This window comes from Euprymna scolopes, chromosome 15 (assembly GCF_053919585.1).
Source record: "Euprymna scolopes isolate OS-2025 chromosome 15, ASM5391958v1, whole genome shotgun sequence".
Taxonomy (NCBI): Eukaryota; Metazoa; Mollusca; class Cephalopoda; order Sepiida; family Sepiolidae; genus Euprymna; species Euprymna scolopes.
Window position 1 is genome coordinate 131837069 of NC_136496.1, and position 12500 is coordinate 131849568.

Here is a 12500-nt window from a genome sequence, read left to right on the forward strand (position 1 = left end):
TCACGTGTGGCGCAATACATAAAAACCAACCATACCTTTATCAAATAAATGAGCAAACAAATACTGGGAACTCAAAGAAAGCGAACGCCCGCCGGTAATCGAATGGAAAATAGTAAGACAAGAAACCACATGTAGAGACCTAGCCGATCCATGCAGATTATGCCTTCATGAAAAATTGTCTATTCTATACTTTAAGGAACCCCTAACATCTATTAAATTGTAAGAGAGAAATAGCGAACAACTGTGTACAGAGGATAAACTTTACTCTAGGTTAGCGATACAAAATAATTTTAAGATTAACAATAACAATATAAAATAAATAAATAAAATAAACAGACATATACCTAAATTATCATATATATATATATATATATATATATATATATATATATATACGCACATATATATATATATATATATATATATATATATATATATATATAAAGTAATATAATAATAAAAATTGAAAAAAATACACATTTAACTACACCTAGGTTTAAAATAGGTCAATTCACTAGATATTTACGCTTCCCGCTAAAAAAGCACATGCAAAGGAAGGCGTGAACCCAAGGTCAGCTGGGCCTATTTCCTGTAAGTGCTTGCCCATTGGCTGATTAGGAAGGGAAAGGTGGAAACTAGAAATCTGATTGGCTAACAAAAAACTCAATAGAATGTGCGTATATAAAAACGCGAGACAACCACAACTCTTTGCATAAGCCTGACGAATCCTAGCGTAAATGAAACGCGGAATATTTTGTGTAGCTTAATTGCTATATATATTTTTATAACTTACTATATATATATATATATATATATATATATATATTAATCATTTATAAATGGAGAAAAAGGAACACGCAGTATATGTATTAAAACTTAATAATATAATGCAAACGAAAACCCTAGTTTATACAGACCATCTACATAAAAAAATCCTTACTAACAATAAAGAAGCATTCGAGTCTACCTTGTTACTAGTGATAGCCGTACTATCCTTAATAATATATGGTCTTTAAGGGAGTTGAAACCTTGCGAAACTATCTAAATCGACTCATGATACACTTTAAATCTGCTTTACAAAATATAAAAATAAAACCATCTATATCATTCGTGGAATTGCATTCACTAGCAAAAGATTTAATTTGCATATTCTTTTAAACATTCATCCATATATTAATACGATAGCGTGTGTGTTATTTTCTGTGTCAGGCTTACATCGGATCGCTTAATTGTTAGGTACTTCCATTTCTTGACATAAATAAATTTACCAAGAATTCTTCATAAGTTTTGATTTCGGTTTCAATTATAGTAGATGGCACTTAAGTCATTTAATTTTTAAAAAACAATTTCATTAAGAATTTTTCATAAGTCTTGGTTTCGGTTTTGATTATAGCTGAAGGAATTAAAGTGTTATATATATATATATATATATATATATATATATATATATATATATATATATATATAGCCTGCTAGTATGCATATATATATAAGGTTGGTGCAAAATTAATATTTTATTTATAGTTGAACGTCAAAAAATGACATTATTTTTACACCAATCCAACATAATACGCACACACACACACACACACACACACACACACACACACACACACACACACACACATATATACATATATATATATATATATATATATATATATATATAAATGAATAACACTATTGTTACATATCAAGTTAAAGTTTTTAATTGTCTTACCGTTCAGTTTTTTAACATATCAAAATTTCCGCACATTTTACAGACCTGTTTAGTTACGCAAAAAAACAATTATTTATATGTCAATATTGAATTTTTTCTTTTGTATACTATTCAGAAAATGAAGAAATTTGATTTCAGAAGAAATGGGCATAATCGTATAATATCGGAACATTTACAGAGAATCAGTATCACATATTTCTACATAATGAACAAGATATGTAAAATGTGCGGAAGTTTAGTTATGTTCAAAAATCGAATATTGAGATAAATACAACCTTAGAAATTTGGAATGTAGCTATATTGTTTTTTCATTTGTATCATCTCTGTTGTTATATTTAACAAAAAACAGAGCTTTTAAACTAAAAAGTTTTATACACAAAGGATGTAATATCATTTATGAAGCATATTTTCTCTAAACACATGCACACACACGTATATATATATATATATATATATATATATATATATATATATATATATAACGATATTATAAGTAAATAAAAATGTAAATATATAAAACATATCAATACCTGAAATTGGATGTGATTAGTAGGATAATGAATTCATTGGAATGCTATAAAATACAGCAGTTTTGTGAACCACTTTCAGTTGAGGATACAAGGGCGAATGACACAGGTAAGAATATATTTTTTAATAATATCAATAGCTTAGCCTAATTGATCAAGAGAAAAAAATTTGATCCAATCACCATTTTTGTTACTTTTTTTTTTAAAGGAAGGTGCTGTTTAATCAACACTGTTGGGGAATCATTATTTAATATCTTGTATTGTATCTAAATCCCCGAAACAGTGTTTTATGGTCCATGAAATGAAATAAGTACAAGTGTGAATTTGTGAAAGCAAATTGATTACAGAGATTAATTGATTAATTGGCAAAATAATTTTTCAACGAACCATATTTTTACCCATCATGTCCAACTGACGATATGCCTTGTTTGGGTGAACATGAAAACAAAATAAATATTTCACAACTTTTTGTTTCTTTTGGTGTATTTTAAATGTTTGGAGACTAGATATAAAAGCTTGCTTGAGATCGCCCTTTTTTAGTCGAGTCGTTTTACTTTATTTACTGACTTAACATGAAGAAAAGAGTCACCAAGTTTTAACAAGAGCACAAACTCCTTCATTTTATTCAACAGTTTCAACAACAGAAAACATGGCCCGGAAAGACTTACGAAAACAGAAAGACAAATTATTTTTTCAGGCGACATGCATGTACTATAGAAATCAAATTGAGTTTATAAGTTCCCTCTCAGCTAGCAAAGCTATTGCGAGGAGTTAGAAGAGATATTTAAAACTTGTCTTGGTGACGTCGAAAACAAAACTATTTATATTTCGCAGGAAAATAGCTTAGACAGAATGAGAAACAGCCACCTTCGTGTAAAATGTCCTTATGACACTACGTATCACAATGTGTTCTTGCTGAACTATATACTAAGAAAATAGATCGTAATTATGTAACAGTGCACGTTTGAGAGGTCATGATATCGGCACAACGCTTTAATCAAAATATATCAGACTTGTATTGAATTTGATTTATAATCATCAACCCAATTTTCACATCTATTTGTCTAGAAGAGAGATCGATAATGAGGGATGGCAAAAACGAAAACTGATTGATTTTTGTTACCCGTGGTTTTATAAGTGCAGCAAAAAACTTCTCTGTCGTTTTCTTATTTTCTTCCGTTTTTCGTATTTGATTTTCTTCAACCAGAAAAGTGCGGCATTCATCAGTTCGGTTCCACCTGGAAAATATCAACAAATATTGTGAAATATTGGGCAATTATCATTTTGTTAGTTGAAAATAACAGGAAATACGGTTCAGTCGGAGGGCAGTTTAGTATACTTGGATGTCAGCTCGACCTCCTGTGTGATAGAAATGGATGTGACGTCAGATATTACAAAGAGAGAAAGCGAGATTGCTCGTAAGTTCATTTGAAAGCACGCACGCACGCACACACACACACACACACACACACACACACACACACGAGTAAGCAATGTTTTAAAAATAAAACAAGATTAAGCAGTAATTATCAACCTCTCTCTGTCTCCCTAATCTCACTGCTCAGTGGTGTGAAATGACAATAAAGTGAATAAAAAATTATTGCCTCGCTTTGGTCCTTATTTTTGGGATATGAACGAATTACGAAGCAACTAGTAAGGACCGTATGTTTTGAATATTCGTGCATTTTAATTGGTTGTGACTCTGAGCTACTAGACCTCCCTTTAAGGGGAGATATGCATATAAATAATGGTTTTCTTTCTATGTAATTATTGTCACGCGATATTTCGTTGTATCTGTTGATTCATAACCACTTTCTCCAAAGTAGTAGGTCTCATTTTGAAAGGAAGGGGGCTTAGTATATATTCGTCGTACCATATACTACAGGGAATAGGGTTCATGTTGGGCCAGCTCAGTTTACCCAGATGTCAGCTCAACTTCCTGTGTTTGTTGGAAGTCTCGGGAGTGAACTTCATAGGTAGAGAATGACTTAAGATTTACAATGAACTGAGGTGCCGAGGTGTCCCAAATATCATTAGCTTAGAATGCTGCCCCACACAATAGTCAAAATGGAAGGCAGCATCAATAAAATGGAGTTCTTTGCCGAGGTGTCCCAAATATCATTAGCTTAGAATGCTGCCCCACACGATAGTCAAAATGGAAGGCAGCAGTTCTTTCTTCAAATTCGATGATTTTTTTTATTTCTTTGAATTGTTAGCAATCAGAAATTTTAGGTCGTTGTAAGAGTGGAAAATACGAGGCATGATTTAATTGTGCTGTTATGATTTCTAACTGAATTGATAAAAACATGTTTCGTATTAGATTGTGGCTTACGAGGCACTGGACCTCATAGCGTAGCGTTGCTATAAGGTGGGTCGTTATAAGTTGAGTCGGAAATAATATTGAATATAGTCATGTCTACAATATTTTGCTTCGAAAGAAATGTGAAAAATATCTTCGACAATATGAAATGAAGTAATAAAAAATCTTTAACAAAATAAAATTATACACGAAAAAAATTATATTAGTTGTTTTAGATTTAATTTCAACAGTAGCAGTTGATTTGTTATTTTCATTTAACGAAAAAATTAAACCAAACTTTAACGTGTTTGTAGCTTTATTATTTTTTTAAATAAATCCATGCGCGAGTTACGTATTACTTAATAAAAACTGAACACATTCAAAGTTTTTAACTGAACCTCCCCCCCCCCAAAAAAAAAAACTTGCAGCTACAAAACATCAAATGGATTTAAAAAATATACTGGATGATTTGGTTTTTAGTTAATTATTTGAAAAAAAAACTTTGAATGTGTTCAGTTTTTAACTGAAAAACCCCCAAAAACTTGCAGCTACAAAACATCAAATGGATTTTTAAAAATATACTGGATGATTTGGTTTTTAGTTAATTATTTGAAAAAAAAAACTTTGAATGTGTTCAGTTTTTAACTGAAAAAACCCCAAAAAACTTGCAGCTACAAAACATCAAATGGATTTTTAAAAATATACTGGATGATTTGGTTTTTAGTTAATTATTTGAAAAAAAAAAAAAACTTTGAATGTGTTCAGTTTTTAACTGAAAACCCCCCAAAAAACTTGCAGCTACGAAACATCAAATGGATTTTTAAAAATATACTGGATGATTTGGTTTTTAGTTAATTATTTGAAAAAAAAAAAAACTTTGAATGTGTTCAGTTGTTAACTGAAAAACCCCCCAAAAACTTGCAGCTACAAAACATCAAATGGATTTTAAAAAAATATTATGGATGATTTGGTTTTTAGTTAATTATTTGAAAAAAAAAAAACTTTGAATGTGTTCAGTTTTTAACTGAAAAAAAAAACCAAAAAAACTTGTAGCTACAAAACATCAAATGGATTTTAAAAAAATATACTGGATGATTTGGTTTTTAGTTAATTATTTGAAATCTCAATAATATCAATAAAAATGATTATTTACATTTGAAAACTTTTTTAAATACATTATTTATTGATATGGCATTTTTCATTGGATCTTTCTTTACAAAACGAAAAAAATCTATTATGAAAAAAACTAGTAAATTAAACATGACGTCATTCAAAAGGTATTATTATTGTGTGAAGGTAATATTTTAAGCTCTATTTATAATAACACCCAAGTAGGTCAGTTGGTAAAACGTCAGACTGAATATCTTAAAGTTTCAGTTTATATTTCTTGCCATGATAACCACTTTATTTGTTGGGAATTTATTATTTACTATTAATGTAGTATATTATATTTACAAAATGAGCTAAGCTCTTTGACATTTTGAAATGAAACAAACTTCCGCAAGTTATTTATTACGTTTAAATAAATTGTGACTGGTGGATTGACTGACAGACGGACAAAATTTCTATTTATATCAGTTCGTTTCCTTATGCTCTAATTTATTTCAGTTATTTTATTGACTTAATCGGTAATCGCATCTAGTGGCTCCAGGTGTAACTGGAGGAATTCATGTGTCATGCGATTCTTTTAAAAGAGAAATAAACTTTATTTGAACTTATTTTAATGTTCTAACTCTTAACATATCGAGATCTATAGCACACAAAAAAAGTGAAATTTTTATATATAGATATAAATGATATACAATTTATCACAACCAAAACAGGTTAAGTTTATGTAATGGCTACGGGCGTGAAACATGGGTTCGACACTTTATGTTCAAGTTCTTTTGGTATCACAAAATCACTTTCATAATGACATTCTTCGGGAAGGTATGAATCTCTCCCTTTCCTCCTCAGCTATGACTGAACACGTAAGGTTGAAAAACCTCATAAGCTTTGACAAGGCAGTTCGTAGTAGGATAACCAGATATCAAATAAATGAGAAAATAATCCAAATAAAAACATAGTTTTATTGACAAGAGAACACTTCAATCTGTAGTGGATTAGGGCCGACAATAGATGGTTACATTTAATGCTACTAAGACAAACCGCCTTTCCTTCAACCTTTTTAACCACCGATTAGTATTGGAAATAGCACTCTACTTCATTCAAACTCCTCGGCCTTACATTCACATGTAATATAAATTGGAACGAATGTACAAAATATACTGCAGAGTCTGTTGCAAAAAGGTGAGCCACCGCTATTGAGACAGAAAACCTCTCACACTTATTAATATCCTATATATCTACAAGACCATCATTTGCTCATACATAGACTATTGTTGCCACATATGGGCTGATGAACCAACGACATATATCTGTCATAGACATAGTCGTATAAAGGAAAATCTAATAGGTTCCACAGTGTCTACTAAGCCCTAGATCCTGTCTCGTCACCAAAGTTCTTCAATGGAATGTGCTTTGACGAAAATGTTTCGTTTGTCTACAATTGCAACGGCAATACTCTGGTTCAACTCGACAATCAGCAACATCTCACTCCTTCACTGTAAAGATCTTCAAATGTTGGAAAGCTTTCTACTTTCATAGCTTCTTTCTTCGGACTATTAGCTCTTGCAATTCTCTTCCCTGGCTATACTAACATGCGGGCAATTAAATGTAATGTGAACAAATATCTTATTGCAAAACTCCCCACTTAGGATGCTTTTATGAGTCTGCTCTCTAATTCACAATAGCTTCTTACGTTTCAGTTGCAATGTGCTTTCCTTGGAGTGAACACAAGTGAAAAAAAACAATTAAATTGGAATTTCGTGCCTGCATTGCGCACACGAGTCAACTTATATATGCCTTTCTTACATTCGTGTTCACATTTGATTTGTTACATCATTCGACAAGGTAGTAGTAATCTGAACAGTTAAACGCAGTCTCATATTAATGTCTCCCACGGATTGGAAGTTCCTGTCAAGAAACTCTGTTCATGGAAATTGCATTTCGTTTAGGAAGTCGGAAAGAGAGAGGTGATGGTTACTCAATGGTTAACGACGCAAATTAACAACCTAGGTGTGCAAGTTCGAACTCAGTTTGTTCAACAAAACACTTTCACAAAGGATGTTGGCAACCTTCAAACGTGGTCGTTCTTGTAAGTACCCGGTGTCTTTCTAGAAAGAATTATATCTGGAAAACCAATGCCAACAGCAAAATGATTTGATTCGTACGAAATGACTGAATGAATGAAAAGAAAAAAGGAAAATCCTTTGCGAGAGTTATAGGTAGACGAGTTCTTGCCATGCATATTTTATATTACAGAAAAGAACCAGAGATTGGAGCTAAGTAAATAACTTTAGATTGTTTACAAAAAAGAAACATATTGAAAGCGAAAAAATATAAATAAATAAATAAAAAATAAAACACGAACATAAAAAAGAGACTGAGAGACATTTTTTCATTACCAATTGAAATGTCAAAGGTTATCGGCATTTTCTTTAGAAATAAAACCGCCTGTTAAAATTGTAACGCCTGTTTTACTTCAATTGTTTATAGTGAATAGAAAGCTAACGCCGACTTATTCAATTCTTATCAAGCATTTTAATGCCTTCAGTTTTCCTGCTTAATAATTAGCTGTTTTCAAATTATAACTCTACCACTCGGCCGCCTTCGCGTCATCATTCCCCCAACAAATAGCATAAACATTGTAATCAAGTTCAACATCATCATATGAAAACCGTTGCTCATGTCAAATTAACACATGAAAAGAAATAACACTAACACAAAAATAGAGGTAATCCACATTACAAGTTTTGCACTTTTCGAGATTCAAAATGGCGACCTAAATACAATAGTTTGAAGTTCACAAAATAGCACCTAGTTAACCTTAAATTAAAAAAGTTGAACTATTAAAATTTAAAAAAATGTTCAACTTCAAATCCATAAGAACGAGTATTAGTAAACTACGTGCATGCAATTTATGCGTTTAATAATGGAAATACGATTCTAAACTTAAGCAAACTTAAGCATAAAAAGAGTGAAATTTAAAGTTTGTAGACCAAAGAAAATGTGACGTTTGTTCGGATTCATACCTCTAAAATAAGGATAAAATACTAAAAAATCTGTACGATGTACGCACGCATGATGGAAAAAATATCGCACACTAAAAATCACGTAAATTGATCAACTCGTTTTATTTTTATAAAGAAAATTATTTTTAAGAACATTTGTTTCTTTTTTTAAATGTCTCGTAAATTTGAATTATTGGGAGTTATTTGCCTTATTTCTTCTGGATGATTCCAAGATGGCGAGGGGATAAGCAAGAATCTAAAGAAATAAGAGAGAGAATTCCAAACAATGAAAATTTGCGAGATTTAAGAGAGAAAAATGAGGAGGAGGCATTGGTAAAATACAAACTCGCTTAAAAATGATTTTCTTTATAAAAATAAAACAATAAATTAACGTGATTTTTTTTTTGCGTTCGATATTTTCTTTCCGTCACGGATAGTACAGCAAAAAGATTTTTCTATATTTTTTTTTCACAGGGGGTATTTCGCATAAGCACTGAAAATTCTGTTCGAAACATTGCCAGATCAAACAACATTATAGTTCAAATTTGTTTAAGTATGGATGAGCAAAGAAAATGATAATTCAAACACAATTTGAAGACTGAGATATTTTTGATTTAAGACTGACAGACAAAAAAATTCTATTTGAGACTTAATTTTGATAAAATAAACTTTTATTTTAAATTTAATCATACCTGATAAAAAAAAATGATATTACAAGGGGCGTTACAAAAGTAATAACTCTTATTTTCCCACCCGAATGGATCAAAGAGGGATTGCAAATTGTATTGTTATAATGAACGAACTTATGCATTTATGACCTGAAAGTTTCATCGCTATGCTTAAGATATTGACAGTATGAGACTTTAAAAACCAACCTTTGTCATGAACGTGTATAAGAAGCAGATATGTGTCATTGGATTCCTGGTAAAATGCATTGGAAATAGTCGTAATTATGTATAAAAATAAATTCAGGAGCATAAAAGGCTATTCGCCTTAAGAGTACCACTCCCGTTTTCGTAGTTCTTCACCTGCTTCAGTTAAAAATAAGAGGCTTTACTTTTGGAACTACCCTTGTACAAACTAAAATTGGTAGAAAATTTTACAAAATAAGATTGGTAGACAATTTTACAAACTAAAATTGGTAGAAAATTATACAAACTAAAATTGGAGAAAGTAGTACAAACTAAAATTGGTAGAAAATTGTACAAACTAAAATTGGTAGAAAAGTGTACAAACTAAAATTGGTAGAAAAGTATACAAAATAAAATTGGGAGAAAATTGTACAAACTAAAATTGGGAGAAAATTGGTAGAAAATTTTACGAACTAAAATTGGTAGAAAATTAAAATTAATTCATTGTAAAACTAAAATTTGTAGAAAATTGTACAAACTAATACTGGTAGAAAATGCGATTTCAGGTTTAATCTTTATAGGCCAAAGAAAATTATATTTCAAATTATAGCATGGCAGACTAAAAGATATTCTTCACAGTTAAGCTTGACAGAAGAAAAAAATCGCATTTTAAGACATAAGCTGAAGTTCTTTTCTAGTAAATCGAATTTAAATTTTGTCTTGTGCTGATTGTCTGGAGTCCAAACTTTGCTATTATTATATTTTAATGTTATCATGAAACAATTCTCCCGGGCATTATCTTCTTTTTTGGGAGGGAGAGGGTAGTCTAGTATACGCGCGTTTGTCATATATACTGCAAAAAAAAAAAAAAAATTTTTTTTTAGCCGTATCAATTTATGTTTAATGTGGGGAAAATCCGGTTCCTATGAAAAGACACTCTGGGTTGGGACCAAAACATTTACTTCAGTCTAGAACGACCCCTGCTCTTCATCGACTGGGGCCAGAACAGATACTATACTTTGATTGTAGCCTAGAGGGAAAAGACTTTAGCTTCCTGACTTGTTTCTTTCAAAATTCATGTCAAGATCCTTCCGAGTTTGACAGAAAGATTTCCGAGTTCAACAAGATCCACTTGCAAAAGGTTGAAAGCTACATCGCATAAAACGTTGTACAAACAATACTAAAGATGAGAAAAGTAGTCCGAATAATCCAAATTATATGAAAACATTTTATATTTAATTTCTTTTTATTTCGTATTCCCCCAAGTAAGTTACATCTTATAATTACGTTTGTTAAACTTAATTTTCTCTTCTTCAACCCTCGTTTCACAGAGAATATTCTTATAAAAGAAAATTAAAACATCCCTGAACTCTTCTGAAAAATAAGGGGCGTTACACTGCATCCAAACAATAAATATGAAACAAAGAAACATAAACCACATCTATTTTTTTCATGGTTGTCATGTTTGCGTCTTTAGTATTTTATCGAGTGACACGAAAAGCAAAACGAAAAGACTAAATTCGCATCCCTTTGCGTAATCTCACGTGACCAGACATAGTGTTAAGAAAAATGCAGACAATCAGGTCAGCATTAACATTGAAATTTTTAACATGTGAAATCATTTGAATAACAGACTGGACGTTGTCATATTTTTTTTTTTTACTAATGTAACATTTGATATAGTATATAGAATGCACGTTTGGTTTTATAGATGTAAATAGTTAAAAAATTAATTAACATTTCCAATTTTAGTTTTTCAAAGTGACATGGAGAGAAATAGATCTACAAAAGAAAGCAGAAGTATCTTCAGGAGAAAAGGCGGAGATTGAATTCATATATATATATTATATATATATATATATATATATATATATATATATATATATATATATATATATATACACACAATCTATCTCTCTATTCATTTAATATTTTTCAAATAAATATTTGAAATTACTTTTATACCTACAAATACTACTGTTTCATGCTTATGTAATCATCAGTGTAGGAAGTAATAATTACTACTGATCTAGAAAATCGAACCCAGTCTCAAGGCAACCCTTGGTTTAGTAGGCTAATATCTATCCTCTAAGCCATCGGCAATTAACATAAGCAATGAAGGGAAATAGGTACGTATAAATGCCATGTCAGCGGGCATTCACACAAAAAATATTCAGAAAGAGAGAGAGAGAGAGAGAGAGTATTCAACAATAGCAAGTCATATTATCGCATTTGCGCTATATATATATATATATATATATATATATATATATATATATATATATATATATTCCTGAGCTTATAAAAAATATTTTTTAAGCTGTATATGTTTTAAAGTGAATTTTTCGTGATTTTGTTTTGCCGTTGTTCTCATCTTTCTTTATCAACTTTCTTCCCTTTTGTTTTGTTTTGAACCACTGCATCTGTTTTATTTCTGATTAATAGTTGGTCGTTTTTGTACAGCGATCTAATAATCAGCGACAGTATTTTTCGTTACAGATTGCGAAACGTGCTTAAAACAGTAAAGGAAGTAAATGTAAGCATTCGCTCAAAAAAAAAAAAAAAAAGATTGTGGACTGATTCCTTCCTTTCAGCCAATATATATATATATATATATATATATATATATATATATATATATATATATATATATATATATATATATATATATATATATATAGTAGTTGTCTGTATTTTTGAGATGAGGTGTTTTCATTGATTGAGATTGTCGGACTGACCTCCTCATCTTGGTTGTTATTGTCACAACGTTTCGGCCGTTTTGCCCTCCGGACTTCGTCAGTTCGATACAAAACACCTGACGAAGGCCGGAGGGCAAAACGGCCAAAACGTTGTGACAATAACAACCAAGATGAGGAGGTCAGTCCGACAATCTCAATCAAGATATATATATATATATATATATATATATATATATATATATGTATGTATATATATATATATATATATATATATATATATATATATATATAC

General features: G+C 30.5%; 1 protein-coding gene across 1 annotated transcript in view; it reads right to left on the minus strand.

Moving 5' to 3' along the window:
* The window catches only part of LOC145294152 (WD repeat-containing protein 64-like), a 124088-nt gene that overhangs the window by 19505 nt on the left and 92083 nt on the right, over positions 1-12500 (minus strand). Inside the window, exon 29 of the mRNA XM_080141262.1 lies at positions 3371-3485. Coding sequence (XP_079997388.1) covers positions 3371-3485 — 115 coding nt within the window. The remainder of the gene's footprint in view (positions 1-3370; positions 3486-12500) is intronic.